The 19,070-nt window shown below is 41.6% G+C and overlaps 1 protein-coding gene and 1 pseudogene across 3 annotated transcripts; both read right to left on the reverse strand.

Annotated features, from left to right (window-relative positions):
- Window positions 1-3,829: 3,829 nt before the first annotated feature.
- Window positions 3,830-11,787, reverse strand: LOC147482359 (ABC transporter B family member 1 pseudogene; annotated as a pseudogene). 2 transcript variants are annotated; one of them, XR_015206686.1, is made up of 3 exons: window positions 11,174-11,751; window positions 10,471-10,630; window positions 3,830-4,114 (listed from the first exon to the last, which is right to left on the reverse strand). The product of XR_015206686.1 is annotated as an ABC transporter B family member 1 pseudogene, transcript variant X2 (transcript). The 2 variants fall into 2 exon arrangements; XR_015206685.1 differs by lacking the exon at window positions 3,830-4,114 and adding an exon at window positions 5,094-5,950 and having other exon boundaries at window positions 11,174-11,787.
- Window positions 11,788-12,357: 570 nt separating this feature from the next.
- On the reverse strand, window positions 12,358-18,756 carry LOC147482360 (ABC transporter B family member 1-like). The gene is made up of 10 exons (XM_086579677.1): window positions 17,740-18,756; window positions 17,595-17,649; window positions 17,315-17,490; window positions 17,040-17,240; window positions 16,694-16,953; window positions 16,293-16,609; window positions 15,962-16,185; window positions 14,756-15,129; window positions 13,893-14,607; window positions 12,358-13,784 (listed from the first exon to the last, which is right to left on the reverse strand). The coding sequence occupies exons 1-10, from the start codon at window positions 18,046-18,048 to the stop codon at window positions 12,501-12,503; spliced, it is 3,915 nt and encodes a 1,304-aa protein (XP_086435803.1). The 5' UTR covers window positions 18,049-18,756; the 3' UTR covers window positions 12,358-12,500.
- Between the last annotated feature and the right edge of the window lie 314 nt (window positions 18,757-19,070).

Below are 19,070 nucleotides of genomic sequence, written 5' to 3' on the forward strand. Positions count from 1 at the left end.
GGCGAAGTAACCCCAACACCAAGAAGGTGAGCGAGGGCAAGCTGGGTCCAACCTGGGAGGGACCTTGTGTAGTGATTGAGGTGGGAGGCTCAGGCACCTACAGGTTGCAAACCGTGGAGGGAAGAGTTGTTGAAAAACCTTGGAATGTACGGTTGTTAAAAAAGTTTCATGAGTAAATGTAAGGGGGAGTGGATGTAAACCACATGAGCTAGTTGTACATATATAAAACTTTAGCACTTTTGGTGGTTAAGGTTGCGTGAAATGTTACTGCCTTCAGAGTAGAGGGATCGGAAGGAGAGAGCCTTCCGAGGACGAGAAGTCCGAAACTCCGTCGGGGCAAAAAGAGTGTCCCCGACGGGCGAGATTCAGAGAGCCGGGCGAAGGAGTCGCCTGACCCGAGATGAGGTGCCGCGCGGGAGGCGAAGAGGCCCTCCCTCGATGACAAGCGGGTCCGACATGAGCACAGGTCCGGGCGTTGTCCCGACCTGAACCGGGGCAAAGGGAGCGAGGCTCCCAGCCAGACTGGTGAAGATGAGGATAGAGGATCCTTACCATTAAAATCATGCAAATATCGGATACCGCCAAGGACACGTGGGATTTACAAAAACAAAATATTCGACATATCGATAATCAGTTAACCTCAATCGGGGAGAGTAAAAATGAAACAAAAGTTAACAGAGATACTACACAGAGTAACAAAGAAGCCTGGCCAGGGCACAAAACAGGCCATTTCAAGCAACACACTCTTAAACACTCTCCTGAATCACTAACTCCGCGGCTTCCTCGAGGGCGCCGGCGAAAGATTTTCTAACACCCCGCCACTATCACAAATGCATCATCATCCGGCAATGGATCGATGCCGGCGATGGCCCGCCACCACCGAGGGTGGGGGGCGGTCGGCTTCGGGAGAAGTCGCCCTCCGACAAGCCGCCAGTGCTCCTCCTTAATCTTTTGGCCACCCTCTTGTCGGCCTCGAGCACGAAAAGTGATCCCGAGCTCATCCATGTCGGCGTCATGTCGTCGCCAGGAGCCCGCCCGCCCGCCGGCCGGTGCTTCTGAGAGGGAGGCCGGCGGCGGTATCTTTGGGCCAAGAGGTTTCCGTGACTACTCAGCGGTCATTAACCTTATCCATATATGCCAGGTGGGCGGCCTCGCCAGATCTTCACCGCCCGTCACGGGCCCCGAAGCCCATCCTCCGTAGCCTCATTCTTTTGCTCCAGCGGCTACCGCCGTCCAAATGGTCGATCCGGCCCTCGCGACCAAAAAGGCCCCGGATCATATAAGAGATGTCCGTGCTCATCCGAAAAGAAACAAACAACGAGGTTAGAGCATTCAAAGGGGGAGGAAGGGAAAGACAAAGTACAATAGAGAGAGAGTACCTTCTCCCGCCCGGTGTAAGGAGGTCCGGAGAGTCGAACGCCCCTCCGTCCAAAGGCCATGTCCCCGGGGAGATGAGACCCATAGAACGAGGACGAGGCCACGGCCGGCGTTATCCAAGGCCGAAGTCGCGATATTGAGAGCGGTTCCGGACCTTGAAGGTGGGGGCGTATAGGTGGGAATGGGTTTCGAGCCCCCTTTCGTGAGCGGGGCAACTTCTTCCGCCGCCGCCGGTAGCGAGGGGAGCAGGGGAGTCCGCTGGACCCGGGGGGGTTCTTCTTCGATACGTCACGGGGACGCTTTGAAGTCGGAGGAGGGGAGGGAGCGCAGTCGGGGAACGACAGGAGTGACACCTCGTCATCTGAGTCGGTGCCAAAAAGCTTGGCGCTTTATGGGCACCCATGTCGGAATGAGGGGACGCGGTGGAAAGCGAATGAGGGAAGATATTGGTCTTCCCAAGAGGTCGAAGATCGGTAAGGGGTGGGGGTCAAGGAGAGGGGGGAGACGGAGGATGACCGAGTGGGGGCGGCGAAGTTGATCGGGTGCCTTGGGGAAGCTCTTCTTTTTTTGGGAGGAGGTGAATCGAGGTTTCCTCTTTTGGGTGGTGGGGACGGTAGAAAGGGGAACAAGTATTTCCCAATAAACTTCAAATGGGGTCGAGAGGAGGGAGTGGCAAGGATGTGGTCAATTCCTAATACCGCGAGTTTGGCCGGTCCCTGTCGCGAATCTTCTTGAACGTGGTGGAAAAGAAATTATCGTAGGGCCGCGACTTAGAGTCCGGGCGCCAACCTGAAAAAGAAAGCAGTCAAAAAGTCAGAAGGGGGAGCAAAGAAAATCTACACCAAGGGATTAGTATAGAGGCAAACTCACCGCTGGGGAGAAAGGCCAGATGATTAAGGCTCAAGTTGGGAGGGAGATCCGCGGAGAGGAAGTTCCCGGAGATGTAAAGGGGGTAATGATGCCACAACTTGTCCGAGGAGGTGACACGGAGTATAAAGTGTTGTTTCCTAGGTCGAACACAGAAGGAGTGGTATCCCACGCTAACATCCTTGGTGCTCTTTTTTATATAAAAATGGGCGGTCATGTCGCGGACTGTTATTTTGGGGACTTCTGACCGGTTATAGTGGTTCGCGGCAAACATAACCCTCCAGAAGTTGCCGATGCCTTGGCAAGGAGGGATGTTGAAGTGATTGCATACCTCGACGTCGAGACGGGTAAGGGGCAAACGGAGGCCGGCTACAATCTGCCCCAATCGCGGCAACTAGACGGCCGGCTTATAGGGAACCAAAGCGGGGTAGTAGGTTAGGGCGGGGACATGCTCCAAAGATGACGCCGCCAGGTATGGCATAGGCTCGCCTTGACAGCCCTCGAGATTAGGTCCTCGGCCGCGAAAGGGCCTGAAGAAGGGCAAAAGGGAGTGGAAGGAGCCCCCGATCCGATCGGTGTGAGGGGGAGGCGGCACCACGGACAGGGAGGAGGATGAGGTGTCCGGATCCGAGAGCCGACATCGAGGTCGGAGAAGGTAAACGCAAGAGACCGGATGGATGAGAAGAAGCCGGATAGTCACGAATTCAAGAGAGAAACTCGAAATATAGCAAATAATGGATTAAGAAGGAAAGGGGACCAACCCGGAGGGAAGAGAGGAGCAGCAGGAACGAAATCCTTCACAAAAGAAAACAGGAAGCACAACCGCGCGCGTGACCGGAGCAGTTAGCCAAGGAGAGGAGTAGAGAAAAGGGAGCAGTTAGAAGGAAAATGAGGAACTGAATGGAAGAAGAAAAGAATCGAGCGGGCTTTTTATAAGTGGAAAGGGCAAAAGAGTAATTGGGAGGGGCTGAAATCGAGGCGACACTAAAAGGGATCAGTCAAGGAGTGACGCGTGGACGCGCAAGAAACGAGGGGTTGCAGGCTATAATGGTGATGGGACTCGTGAGTACAGCAAGGAAAAAGGATCGTGGGGAACCGCGGAGGGAAACGTGATATCCGAGACTCTCGACCCCTCGATCACCAAATGGTCGCGACTCGAGAGGGGGCATCTCAGAAGTGGTAGTATCGGGGCCCAAAAGAGTCAAGGAGAGGATGCACCCGAAGTTAAGCGGAAGATAGTATACCGCAGTTGTATGGGATAGAAGCTAGGTCACGCGTGTCGCAAAGATTTGAAACCCTACACGCCGAGAGAATGGGACCGCGAGATGGGGGGACAGGTGGAGGGCTCGGATGGAGAAAGGGGAAGGATATAAAGAGAAAGTGAGGAGAAGGGAAAGAAGGGGCCATCAAGAGAGAAAGAGGGGGGATAGGGTCCAAGGGAGAGAGAGCGAGAGAAGAAAGGGAAGGAACTGTAACAAGGGGGGGAGTGGGGATTGAGCAAGTGTAATGCGAGGGGATTTTAATGGAGAGTTCTTGTAACATAAAAAGAGTTGTAACATGATCAATATAATAATCATATCTCATAGTTCTACACAGTTGCTAATATTTTCATAACAATTTAATATAACAGCACCCGTTCGTAGAACGGGTTCGAAAGCTAGTTTCTTATCTGTAGTCTGAACACAAGTCTCAAATCCTTCTTGTTTACTATACTCTTTGTAGTAATTATTTGCTTCATCAACACTTTTAAAAATCATACCTATATATGGAGTAACTAATTTCTGCATGCCTTTATCTAGGGATTTATTGGAAGAAGACCCAACTAGATGTTCTTCAATACCGGATGCCCCACTTACAGTTGTCTCCATTTCTGTATAACATATAACCCAAAATGTGAGCAACAGCTCATACAAAGAAAAATACTGAAAAAAGAAAATTATATTAATTTGGAATATGTTATTGTGGTTATTGGTCATATCCAAAAGAAAAGCACAAATAATACAACGTAGCTGGCAAGGTTCAGGCATATACAATTTAATGCTGCAAAATTATTGGAGTCTGTGTGAAAATGGAATTATTAGTCAGTGTGAAAATATAATTATTAGTCTACATGATTGCAAACCAGATAATGTAAGTCCAATGCCTTGAGATTATATTTTCGAACTACAAGCGTTAATTGTCGTTCATTTTCTACCTACGACATTGTTGTGCATTTCCTTCAATTAATATACCTAAAACCTCCACTTAAAGTCAATTATTTAACAAAAAACAAAAACTTAAACTTATCCAAATTCTCAGTTTCACTGTTCCAAAATTTCAGCTACAAGATTAGAACTTTTCTTCTTGTTCAGAGTCACATTTTCGCTCATTTTCGTCGGGGAGAGAGAGAGAGAGAGGTTATTTTCAGTGAGACAGGGAACGTTCTTCTTCCTTGTTATTTAGTTTGAGTTTCTAAGGAGAGAGAGAGAGAGGACGAGATATGAAGAAATACGTTTGGGTTAGGACTTAGGAGGAGAAAGAGAAGAGGTCGGGTGATTTTTTTTTTTTTTTTTGTTTTGGGTTTAATTAGTTAGTTAAATTACTTATCTGCCCCCGGCCATATCCTTCGCCCTTCGGTCAATTTGGAATTTTGGATGATCAATATGAACTGTTCGAGTATTGTGCGTTAAAAGTTACTATTTTCGTAAAAGTTATATACGCCTTGTTCTATGGTGATGTTTTGGTTTGAGGGAAATCTTAGTACAAGCTTGTAGTTTTTAATTAGGATGAAATGTCCTTATGTTTTGGCTGATAGTAAATTGTTAGGGTCGTGGCTGATAATTATTTGTTTCTGCTATAGACTATAGGCATCCTTTTGGAATCTAAATCTAACATCATTGCTTAAATCAGAGACTCATGATCTCAATTTGTAGAAACATAAATATAATTATATTACACAATAGATTTTCTGTAGGAAACAAAATTAGGACAAGAGGCTGAGCGTTTGTCATTTCCATCACTTTCCAAGCTCTTCCTCTTGTTGAGATTTTGTCAACGAACTTGAGCCTGGTGCTATTCCCACACTTTGATGTGAAAATCGTTGCATTTGTATCATTCTGGCGTAACTCCCATCTGGGCAATGATTCATGAGATGCAAATGAGACCCTTGCTCTGCCACCTTCCCATCATCGATCACAGCAATTACATGTGCATTTCTTATTGTTGCAAGACGGTGCACAACAACAATGGTAGTACATCCTGATCGTGCACGCTCAAGTGCCTCTTGGATGAACTTTTCTGACTCGGCATCAAGTGCACTGGTTGCTTCATCCAGTAGCATTATCTCTGCTTTCCTTAGAAAGGCTCGAGCAATAGCAATTCTTTGCCTTTGTCCACCTGATAATTGAACTCCTCCCTCACCAACCCAAGTGCGGTATCCATTAGGCAATGCCGAGATGAATTTATGAGCATTTGCTTGAGTAGCAACCTGAATGATCTCAGTTTCCGTTGCAGAATCATGCCCATATGCAATGTTGTCGTATATGGTAGCAGCAAATAAACATGGCTCCTGAGGAACCATTGCAATGTGTTGTCTTAACGATCTAAGATTGCATTTACGAATATCCTTTCCCGCCCAGATGTTGGCTCATAGAATCGTAGTGCCAACGAGAGCCAATGTCAGAACTTTTCCCACAGCCACTGGGGCCAACGAGAGCCAATGTCTTTCCTGCACGAGCGCGTAGAGTAAGGTCACGGAATACACGAATATATGGACGAGAGGGGTACGAAAAGTCAATGTGCTTGAATTTAATCTCCTCTAGTAATTTTTCTCAAAACTCGAATTCTTGTTCAAATTGATGGTTGATTGTCATACAAAACTACAAACTGGTTCTGTTTTAGCACTAATTTATTTAAGAACATCTTCATTCATAGTATCTATTTGCAACACTCAGTGGCTGCAATATACTCAGCTTCTGTAGTAGAGAGGGCAACATACTTTTGCAACTTCGATTGACAATAAACTGCTCTCCTGCATAAGTAAATAGATAACCGGAAGTGGACATCGAGTCAACATCACATGTCATGTCTTCATCTATGTAGCTTTCAAATAAGGTATTACTTCCACCAAAATACAAACAAGCCTTAGAAGTGCCTGTGAGATATCTTAATACCCACTTAATACCTTCCCAATGTTTTTTACCCGGATTTGATAGAAATTGGCTTACAACACTAATGACGAAAGCAATATCCGATCTTGTACACACTATTGCATATATCAAGTTGCCCACTGCGGAAGCATAAGGAGTCTTTTGCATTTCGTTCTTCTCATGCTCACTCTTTGGACACATATATTTGGTTATGCGGAACTGGCCACCAAGCGGACAACTGACTGACTTCGTTTGGTCCATGTTGAATCTCTTCAACACCTTCTCAATATAGCTTTATTGAGAAAGTCACAACTTCCCACTCTTTATATCAAGTATCTGTTTTGCTTGGCCCAAATTTTTTATCTCAAAGGACTTACTCAAGTATTTCTTCAACTTGGATATCTTGTTGATATTTTCGTCAACTATCAACATATTATTCACATACAACAAGAGCACTATGAAATCCCCATCTGGAAACTTCTGAACAAACACACAGTGATCGGAAACAGACTTAGTGTAGCCTTGCTTCACCATAAAGGACTCAAATTTTATGTATCACTGTCTCGGTGCCTACTTCAAGCCATACAAACTCTTTCTTAGCTTGCATACCAAATGCTCCTTGCCTCTGACCTCAAAACCCTCTGGTTGGTCCATGTAGACATCTTCCTCAAGATCTCTATGAAGATAAGTTGTCTTGGCATCTAGTTGCTCAACCTCTAGGTTCATACTTGCAACCAAACCCAATACCACTCTAATAGAAGTCATCTTAACTACAAGAGGAAAAAATTCATCAAAGTCAATACATTTTCTTTGACCGAATCCCTTCACAACAAGGCGAGCTTTGTGTCTTGGATGTGGATTATTCTCTTCATGTTTGACTTTTAAGATCCACTTATTCTTGAAAACTTTTCTTCCTTTCGGTTTCTCAACTAAGTCATAAGTGTGATTCTTATGCAAAGAACCTATCTCATCTTGCATGACCTTCAACCACTTCTCTTTGTCTATACCCTCAAGAGCATCTTGATAGTACATAGATTCTCCACCATCAAATAGTAAAACATATGTATGTGGTGGGTACCTGGTTGAAGCTTGTCTTTCTCTCTCGGATCTCCTAACCTCATCTTCTTATAGCTGAGGAGGATGTATTTCTGCTTGCTCATGTGGTGGTTCATGCACTTCACCTGCATCTTCTATATCAATAGGTTCAATCCAATCATGTGCAATAAGATCATCATCATGAGCTTCAAACCCATAGTTCTCTGCATTCTTAATGCCTTCTACATCTCGTTCCACAGTATGAACTTCTGGTTCAAAATCTACAAGATCATCAATGAAAGCTTCTAGCTTCTCACTATTCTCAAAGTCTGTTATTATTTGGTCTTCCAATAACACAACATCTCGACTTCGGATTACCTTCTTATTGATCGGATCATAAAGTTTGTAACCAAACTTCTCATCCCCGTAACCCAGAAAAATACACTACTTGGCTTTATCATCAAGTTTTAATCTCTCATCATTGGGAATATAAATAAATGCTTTGCACCCAAATACCTTCAAGCATCCACAATTAACATCTCTGCCTGTCATACTCTCTCTGGATAATCACTATTCATAGACTTTGAAGGCGATACGTTGATTACATGTACGACTGTACGCATTGCTTCTACCCAGTAACTCCTTGGTAACTTAGAGTGAGACAATGCATATGCATCTCATCCTCTCTATAATGGTACAGTTCATTCTCTCAGCTATACCATTTTACTGCGGTGTCTTGGGAACTATCTACTCATGACAAATCTCATGACTCTTATAATACTCTTCAAACGACCCAATGTACTCTCTCCCATTATCTGAATGAATACACTTTAAAGGCTTCCCTGTCTCTCTTTCCACCATGCTATGAAAAATCTTGAACACACCAAGAACTTCATCCTTAGTCTTCAGACTATATGCCCATATCTTTCTTGACGCGTCATCAATGAAAGTCAAGAAGTACAAAGCTCTCCCATAGGACTTCACTTTCATAGGACCACATAAATCCAAGTGTACAAGCTCAAGAATATTTTCCTTTCGGTGAGAGGAGAATCTTTGGAAAGACACCCTATGTTGTTTTCCAACCAAACAATGAGTTCATCTATTTAAATGCGTACATTTGATGTTTGGCAAGGCCTTTTGATTGACAAGAACTTTCATGCCTTTCTTTCTCATATAACACAATCTCTTATGACATAGTTCGGTGGAAGCTTCTTCTTGTACCACATTTAACTCTACTTTACACAAACTAACTTGTGTCTTGTAAAGCGAGCAACTCTTCTTCCCTTTGGCTACCACAAAAGAACATTTGCTTAGTTTACATACCCCATTACCAAACGAGCTTTGGAACCCATCATCATCTAACTTTTCAGCGGAAATTAGGCTTAGTCGAATGTCAGGAACATGTTTTACATCCTTCAGTGACAAGGTGTAGTCGACATTGGTTTCTACATGAACATCACCAATATCTATAATCTTCGAGACTCCATCTTTACCTCACCAAATTCACCATATATGTAGGTAGTGAAGAAACTCCTGTGCGGTGTGACGTGATAGGACGCTCCGATATCTATCACCCACTATATATCTTGACATGAGATACTAACACAACACTCACCACAATTTGACACAATCCCCACTAAATCATCGTCTGCTATTGTTGTAGTATTTCGGTTTATGCTTCCGTTCCTTTTTACCATGTCTTCATGTACACAATTATTCTTCTCATCTCTCTTCAGTGTTCTACACTCATATCTGAAGTGATTTTTGGTGGCACAATAGTAACATTGTCTCTCTGTCTTAGGAGTTCTAGTTTCACCCCTAGATTTACTTATGTCATCACCTCTAGAATGAGATGGTTTTCTACTCTTACCTCTCCCCCGCTTCTCTGTGACAAGGATTTCTGAGTGAGAGGAGCTGCTTCGTGAACCCCTTCTTGTCTCCTCATTCAACAATGCCCCGGTAACCATTTCCATTGAAACGATTCCATCTGTAACGGCTCCGCCAGGAGAAACTGTCAAAGTCTCCCAACTGTCGGGTAGAGAGTTTAATAGTAACAAAGCCTCAACTTCATCACTCATATGAATATTCATCAAATGCAACTGATTGATGATATTTTGTACGTCATTAAGATGTTCAAATATTGAATAATATTCTTTATACTTTGAGTTAGCAAACTTCTTAATGGGTAACACTTTGTTGCCTGTAGACTTTCTCTCGTAAAGGTCTTCCAATTTCTTCCACAAGCTAAAAGCGGTAGTCTCTTGAGATATAGGATACATAGTGGAAGACACTATCGTCAATCCACTATCAAATGTACCAAATAGTTTTTCTATCAAGCATCTTCCAATTTGCATCGGATACTTCTGTCGGTTTTACTCCTCCATTCTCAATGGGTTATGCCAAGTCCTTGCAATAAAGCAAGTCTTCCATCTTGGCTTTCCAAATAGTGTAATTACCTCTATTTAGACTAGTTATGCGAGTGTTTATAGAATGATTCATCTCAACAAGTTATTTCAACTCAAATTTTTTTTTAGGAATTTTATCAAACACCTTCCAAGCAAGATTTGGATAACAATCTTTGTGATTAATCTAACCATGGATCTGATACCACTTATTGAGAAAAATGATACCAATCGATCCCCACTAAGATAGTTTGCACTTGGACAATCTATTACTCTAATAAAAAATCTAAACTTCAACTACAACCAACAACGACAACCTAAGCTATGGAATTTATTATCACAAACAAACAATAACAATGTAAATTAACTTACCGCAATGAGACACAATATATAATGTGGTTCGGCTAATGATGTCTATTTTCACAAGAGCAAATCATTTTATAAGTGTGGGAATGAAAATTACAATAATCACTTCTCTCAAGTCTCTCCAACTTACTAGATCTCTCTTCTCTCTTTATAAATTTTTTCTATTTACAAGGGTTTCCTCTCAATTTTAGTTGCTCTCAAAATTGGGTTTCTATTCAAATCAAATTTACTGAAAACCTAATTTTGGTTTATATAAAATCTGAAATTTCATCGAAAAATGAAAGTCCGAAACTTACTGTGTAAATGCTAGAGCACGCCTTGGGCAAGACCAACTTGAGCGCGGAACACCCCCAACTTCCAGTAACTTGTTTCAAAAAACACAAGAAAAAAAAACTATCTTCTTTTTTCCATACTAGAGCGCGGGCGCGCGTACTCTGAGCGTGACCGCCCCTTCACCTGTTCACATGAACAATATCAATTCATGCCACATGGTGAGAGGGCTCACACAGTCACACCCAACAGTTTGGTATGATCTGTTAATATGTGAGCTTGAAACTTTACCATCAGGTTGGTATGGTTTGCAAATATAGGCATGAAATTTAATATGAAAAATGTACCACCCAAAACGTTAATCAGATTTCTAATCACTGACACCACTTGTGCTCAGAGCATGGAAAAATGCTTTGATAACTGTGATAAAGTAGGATTTTAGAATAAATGATTTTATATAGAGCACAATAGGCTTACTATGAGTAAGATTGGCAGCGTTCACTATAATTTGGTACTATCAATCGACAGTGACCATGAACGGCTCACTGTCCCCTATTTCATCATGATTTTCATCAGACTGATATACCATGTACAATCTCTCGTTTATGAATTGATGTAATGAATTTACCAAAAAAAAAAAGAATTAATGTAATGAATGATGCTAGAGGCATATGTAAATAATGAATTGTGTACAAATAAATAAAGCTTAGTATTGGATCAAAATAAAACCTCTCGTTTATAGTCTACATCAGTACTTGCATTTGCACCACTTTCCCACTTACTTCTTTTCCATATGGTTTCCCCCAACCTATCAATACTAGAACACTCGCATCATAAAAAGAAGGATTAAAGAAGTTCGGTTCTTCTCAGTTCTCACAAGTCATGATCAAACAGCAGCGCATCTTCTCTTCCAACAGCAAACAATTGAGTGAAAGGAAATGGATGACTTGATTGTCTTTATCCCTTCTTTCTTCTTTTAATTTACTCATGTTTCCATTTGTTATCTGTTTCAAGCCTCCTCCTACATGTGCGTGCGGGGTCATCTAACACATGAACGGATGAACCCAATCCAAGTGCTGCCCCTCTCCCTTTTCATACAACTCAATTCTCAGCATATGCATATGCCCAACTTACACATTTTCCTCTTCTATTCTTTTCCACAAAATTATTTAGAGTTGATAGCTTGAGCAGTGTTAGTGGCTGTGGTCCAAAATATCTAGTCAAGTTTCGATCATGATCGAATGTTGATGGACATGGTACATTTCTGTCAGGCATTGAGTTGGTTACGCATCACCTTCACTTTATGATCGAAAAATAACTAATGTCGTGCCAAATAATTATTGCAATAATCCATTGCGTGGCCTACTTAGAGTGGGGAGAAAAGGTAGCAAAATAATAATTGAGCTAAAGACTTGGGCATGTGAATTATATGCAGATTCTGATATGTACATGAATAAGATGGTGATGGAGTCGGCCTCATTGCATGGATAATGCTGAAAATAATTTGAGAATACAAATTACAGGGGATGTTAAAAGCAGTAACTAGTAATTTAGAAAGGTTCTAGAGTTTAGGGTTGATAATTCCTTGGTGTCCAAATTTATGGTTTTAGAGTCTTAGCTTAGAAAGTCATTCCAAGAAAATCATTCAGAAAAATAAGAATAATTGAATAATATACATATAATATATTGATTACCAGCCTACCATGTATTTGTGTTCGTGTATTGTGAGTTAAAAGTTATTTACGCCTTGTTCTATGGACTATGAATCTATGATGATGTTTTGGTTTGAGGGAAATCTTAGTACAAGCTTGTAGTTTTTAATTAGGATGAAATGTCCTTATGTTTTGGCTGATAGTAAATTGTTAGGGTCGTGGCTGATAATTATTTGTTTCTGCTATAGACTATAGTCATCCTTTTGGAATCTAAATCTAACATCATTGCTTAAATCAGAGACTCATGATCTCAATTTGTAGAAACATAAATATAATTATATTACACAATAGATTTTCTGTAGGAAACAAAATTAGGACAAGAGGCTGAGCGTTTGTCATTTCCATCACTTTCCAAGCTCTTCCTCTTGTTGAGATTTTGTCAACGAACTTGAGCCTGGTGCTATTCCCACACTTTGATGTGAAAATCGTTGCATTTGTATCATTCTGGCGTAACTCCCATCTGGGCAATGATTCATGAGATGCAAATGAGACCCTTGCTCTGCCACCTTCCCATCATCGATCACAGCAATTACATGTGCATTTCTTATTGTTGCAAGACGGTGCGCAACAACAATGGTAGTACGTCCTGATCGTGCACGCTCAAGTGCCTCTTGGATGAACTTTTCTGACTCGGCGTCAAGTGCACTGGTTGCTTCATCTAGTAGCATTATCTCTGCTTTCCTTAGAAAGGCTCGAGCAATAGCAATTCTTTGCCTTTGTCCACCTGATAATTGGACTCCTCTCTCACCAACCCAAGTGCGGTATCCATTAGGCAATGCCGAGATGAATTTATGAGCATTTGCTTGAGTAGCAGCCTCAATGATCTCAGTTTCCGTTGCAGAATCATGCCCATATGCAATGTTGTCGTATATGGTAGCAGCAAATAAACATGGCTCCTGAGGAACCATTGCAATGTGTTGTCTTAACGATCTAAGATTGTATTTACGAATATCCTTTCCATCAATCACTACCCGCCCGGATGTTGGCTCATAGAATCGTAGTGCGAGTGCAATGACAGAGCTTTTCCCACAGCCACTGGGGCCAACGAGGGCCAATGTCTTTCCTGCACGAGCGCGTAGAGTAAGGTCACGGAATACAGGAATATCTGGACGAGATGGGTACGAAAAGTCAATGTGCTTGAATTCAATCTCCCCTCGTAATTTTTCAGGAACAGGGGTAGCATCGTGATCATCAGGCTCAATTTCAGTCTTGCGGTCTAAGAGTTCAAAGACAGAGTGCATGGCACGACCACCCTTGATGAAGTCAGGAGCAAGGGTTAGAGTTTCAGCAGCACCATTAGCTGACACCATGAGTACCATGAAGACGCGAATCGTTTTTGAGAAGTCAGATATACCATGTTTCACTAGCCAGGAAGCATACCATAACCCAAGTGCATAGGAGGCATAGAGTAAGAATTGGGCTACCCCAAAGCCAGTTCCAGCTATCTGCCCCTTCCAGAAGCAGCGCCGTAGGGGCGTTTGAAGGTTGGCTGAGAAGAGACCAACTATCTGTGCCTCCGAATTGAAAGCAGCAACAGTTCTTACATTAGCCACAGCCTCGGCTGCTAACTGTGTTGACTTTGTGTGAGCAGCTTCTAAATCACCAGAAAAGCCTTTCATGAACATTTTCTGCAAAATGTTACACAGACTATCCTTTTAAAAATTGGATCTTCAGTTAAATAAGATTTGGATGTATGGCACAATGTGTTTGTATAGGAGAGACTTCGAAACACAAACCTGCAAGACAGTGGCAGCAACAACTACGGGAAAGACAGCTACAAGAACAAGTGCAAGGCGCCACTGCAAAACAAATCCTGCCGTGCAAGCAACAAGCATGAGGGCAGAATTTTGCATGATCACTGAAATCCGGTCCCCAATTGCTGAACGTACATTGTTGGCATCAAGTGCCAACCTTGCAGCCATTCTAGCACTCTCATTATCTTCTTTGTCAAACCAAGCCATTTCGTTATTCAATACTGCTGTCAGCATCTTCTCCCTCACTCGCTTTGTAAGATTTTCCCCCACAACATCCCAGAAGAAATTCTGAAGTGTGTTAAAGAGGAAGGCAGCCGAGGAGACTCCAATCAGTAAATAACAGTACTTTCCAATCTCTCGGCGCATGTAAGCATGGTCTTGGCTGTAGTAGACACTGAGGACGGCACTGAGGACATAGGCAAAGAGTGCACTAATGGATCCACAAACGATGGAACCAATCGAACCAATTAATGCATATTTCCATTCAGGGGAGTTCATCTTCACAAGGCGCCAAAAGGAGCTGGCTTGTTTCTTGAAAGCAAGCTTCTCAAGCCTGTAACTGGAGTGACCACCATCAATGGAAAGGCTAAACTCAGAGTTGGAGAAATCAGAGAGCCTGCGTGAGTATGGTGATCGACCATAGGACGAATTCCGGGCAATGATTGGAGAGCTTACCGAGTTTCTGGCACTAGAAGGCCTGCTCAAGATGTATGATTTTAGAAGAGTTTAATAAAGTACCATTCAGTAGAAAAATCAAGAACTTTGAACAGACACTTGGGAAATACGATTGTGAGATTCCAAAAACCAAACGCCAAGAATTCTTGATAGGGATTTCTGGAAGCTACCTTGCACTACTCTTTCTAGCATTGTTGATAGCATTTTCATGTGCCATTTCTTGCATGCGAATGAGCTTAGCATAAACACTACTGTCACCTTTTGCAAAGAGCTCATCATGAGTACCAATTTCAGAAACGCTCCCTTGCTGCAGGACTGCTACAAGGTCAGCTTTTCGGATGGTGGAGAGCCTGTGGGCAATCACAAGAGTTGTTCTTCCAATCATGAAACGGTCAAGCGCTTCCTGCACCAACTTCTCTGATTCCGAGTCCAATGCACTTGTTGCCTCATCCAAGAGAAGTATCGTCGGGTTCTTAAGCATTGCTCTGGCAATAGCAATCCTCTGCTTCTGACCTCCAGAGAGCTGCAACCCTCTTTCTCCTACCTGAAATATCCACAAACCGTCTTCAATTATCTAATGTAAATGAATGTTTAAATTAACATTAATAAAAGAGAGTTACTTCTAGAACCAAGTACGTCATTCCACATTTTTACGGTGTATTTGCAATCCCTTCTATTGGTCTCTTAATTTATGATTGCTACGGATATATGAACTTCTTTTCGGAACAAAAAGGGAATTGGTTACTTGTCCCTTTGAAACGGAATCCATACCGTGTTAGACTTTTAATCTTCTTGAAATTTTGTTTCCATGATAAGTCCTGGGAGATTCTCTGCCACTTCAGTATGTCGATAGTATACTCCAAGAACATGATTTTTTTTTTTTATAAAGCAAGAACATGACTGAAAGCTGACAATGCTTACTTGAATTAATTATCTATGTCAATAGTACACATGTTGACTGATAATATTTTATCCCAATTACCAAGCGCTTCCCTAGAACTGACTAATAAAGTTAGGTTTTGTTAGTTGACCACAAAGACTCATTTTTAAAATTTGCAACTTGAATAAGCATCCAATATTTTTGTGTTACAACTTACAGGGTATCACCTAAATCAAGATATATGCCCAAAGCAGGAGAATCTATTTGGGGACACTGTCATGGCACATGGAAACAAACTGAAGATCTGGATTAATTATTTAAAAATGGACAATGTCAACCATCCAACACCTAACTTCAAAAAGTCTGAATTACATCAGATAGTTGGTTCTTAGGAACAATGTCTTATCCCAAATGTTTGAGTTTTCATAAAGAAATACATTTACCATTAACCTCCTTGAATGGCAAAAATATCTGGAGGTTGTTCAGAAAGACAAACCTGAGTGTTGTAGCCATCAGGAAGTTTGGCGATGAACGAGTCAGCATTAGCGACTCTAGCTGCCTCTTCAACCTCAACATGTGTAGCTTCAGGCTTGCCCAGGAGTATATTTTCTTGAATAGTAGTAGCAAACAAAGCAGGCTCTTGGCTCACAAGGCCTATCTGTTGCCTTAACCATTTCAACTTGAGCTTCTTAATGTCCTGCCCATCTAGCAGAACCTGTCCTGTACAGTCATTGATAGAGATCTTTACACATGAAATTCATGACTAGGGAGCAGAAATAACTTCAATTAATGGAATAACACAATACATTATATCTTTAATTATTCACCTGAAATGGGATCATAGAATCTTTCAATAAGGGAAACAACAGTGCTCTTACCAGAGCCACTACTTCCTACTAGAGCTATGGTCTTCCCAACTGGAATATTCAGAGAGAAGTCATTGAGAATTCGAACATCTGGCCTTGATGGATATGAGAACTCGACATTTTTCAATTCTAAGTGGCCTGTAATCGTATCCAACACCAAACCTGTTTCAGCATTACGGTCAATACTTGGTTTATGATCTATAGTGCAGTAAATCTTGGCAGCAGCAACTTTTGCCTTGGCGAATGCTTGCATGCTTGGTGCAGATTGTGCCAAAGCCCTGAACATCATATTAGCTTTTTATGAATTCCATTAAAATTGATTTCATATAGAAAAATAAGAGGAATTCTGAGCAAGTGCTTACAGTCCACCTATCATAACAGAGAACATAGTTGCTATGGCAAGTCCTCCATTGGTGAAATGGTGTCTAACTAGGTAACCTCCATACCACAAAAGAAGCGCATAACAGCAAAACACAGTGAAGTATGTCGCTCCCAGTCCGACTCCCTTAGCGAGTCCAGTCCTGTAACCAATCCTCTGCGCGATTCTTAACGCAGAGGAGTATGCCTGAATTGTTCTTGATTCACCAACAAAAGCAAATACTGTTCGAATTTGGAGTATTGACTGCATTTGAATTTGAAGATAATAAATTTTCACAAAAATAAGGGGCAAAAAAACATATTTAAGTCATTAATAGTTAATATTTTCACCTGTTCTGCAATGGTTCCTGCTTGAGAAAGAGATTCTTGGCTCTTTGAAGAGAGTTTAGACAATGTAGTAGCGTGTATACCGCCTATCAAAGCGATGATAGGAGCAACACCAAGTGTTACAAGAGCTAATTGCCAAACTGCAGTGAATCCCACAACGAAGCCAGATACAAATGTAGCCATATAATGGATAAAATTCCCCAACTGCAAAAGAAGTTCCCAATCAGTTTTAACTGAAAAGAAAATGCAGAACCAAATGAAGTTCTTCTGCTCTTTACCTTCTCACTAATGGCGTCTTGAACTAACACAGCATCGGTATTAATGGCAAAAACGACATCCGAAGTCCTAAATTCTGTATCAAAGTACTGTACATCTTGGTTCAGAGCAGCTTCTAAGTACTTAATCCTCATTTTTGTTGTTTGCCTTTCTCCAGTCCACATCCAACAAGATATCTCTGCACAACATTCCAACTATTTTATATGAACAAACTCAACTAAAAGATGAACTAAAAGAACAAACCCCAAATTAGTACAGGAAGCAGTGACAAAATCATCTAACCTGCCCATGATGATGCCCAAATTGCAGCACCAACCACAAGAAAGTAAAATGCAAACTGCAAATTCACAAAAACAATTAAAAGATCCTTGGGTATCCATTTTTATCAACAGAGACTACTTAATATACACATTGTTTGCATTACTACCTTTAATACTTCTTGCATCATTTTATCAACATTGTTAGCATTAGCACCAAAAGAGTTCACAAGATCAGCGAAAAACCGAAGAAATATTGGTAATGAACAGCCATGAACAATTGCACCTATACTTCCAATAGCCATTAACACATAATCTAACTTATCAGAAAATCTAAAAAGTTGTCCAAACCCAACAGAAGGAAGAGTTGCACTTGGCTTCTCTTCTTGAATAGCATCCTTGTTCTTTCCCTTAGAAACCTCCATCACTTCACTAACTTCCTTTTCTAGTACAACTGTATTTGTTCCTTGTAATGACATTATATGTTTATCACTTTTTGAGTCTTTGATTGTTTGAGCTGAAATGCTTGTTGGTTAGAGTTCGTTTTCTCACAGTTGAAGACAACTACTTAAACGAAAGTTGAAAGACAAATACTAATAAATAATACTGCTAACAAGCAGCTCATATATTTAGTTAATAAAGAGTTGCACCCATCCCACTCTACTCCACTACACAAATATAGTAAGTAATGATGATATTATCTACACCCCATTCACAACGTCACCATGTTCTCTTTTACCAAAAACTTAAAAACAACGTCACTGTAGGTTGGTATTTTGTGAACCTGTTGACAACATAATTGACCATGTCTGCAACTCTCTTTAAGTGGGGGTTGCTTCTTAGAATTTCACAAGATTTAAAAAACTTGTATTTTTACCAAATGGGGAACTGTGAAGGTCGGTGTAAACAAAAGAAGAAGAAATAGGGGACAAAGTATGTTTTTTTGACCAAGCAGAATCTGAGGAAGAAAAAGGACTAATAATTTATTAACCGCCAGCAGTTTCCACCGTATTGACTTTCTCAGCAAGTTAAAAGAAGGAACTGTCAGCTTAATTAGGTAGAGTACTGTACGTGTTTCTTGCCTCAAATCCATTGGATCCACCTCGAAGGAGACAACATAGTGATTGATGGTTGAGAATGTGGGGATCACGGTGAACTTGAGGTGGATGCTAACACCGTGAGAAAGAAGGATAGTGCATTTGAGTGAGCCGAGTCCGGAGTTGTAGTCCGCTGTATTCAATGCTTCTTTTGCGTCACTCAATTCATTATCTCCTAATTTTTCCCCACGTGGGTGCCTTGCATTCACGTACACAGTCGGTTGTGTTGGCCATTTTTTTTTCCCATAGTAAAATTTCGCGATAGCGTGAGCGGTATATGTCACTATGTCAGGGTATAAGACCAAGTCCAATGGAGGGCTAAAAGCAAATATAGCATTCCAAATACAAAAATATCATTATAATGGGGCGGCTAAAAAAGTCTTAAATTTAAAAGGAGTCAAAAA

Source organism: Coptis chinensis, chromosome 8 (assembly GCF_015680905.1).
Source record: "Coptis chinensis isolate HL-2020 chromosome 8, ASM1568090v1, whole genome shotgun sequence".
Classification (NCBI taxonomy): domain Eukaryota; kingdom Viridiplantae; phylum Streptophyta; class Magnoliopsida; order Ranunculales; family Ranunculaceae; genus Coptis; species Coptis chinensis.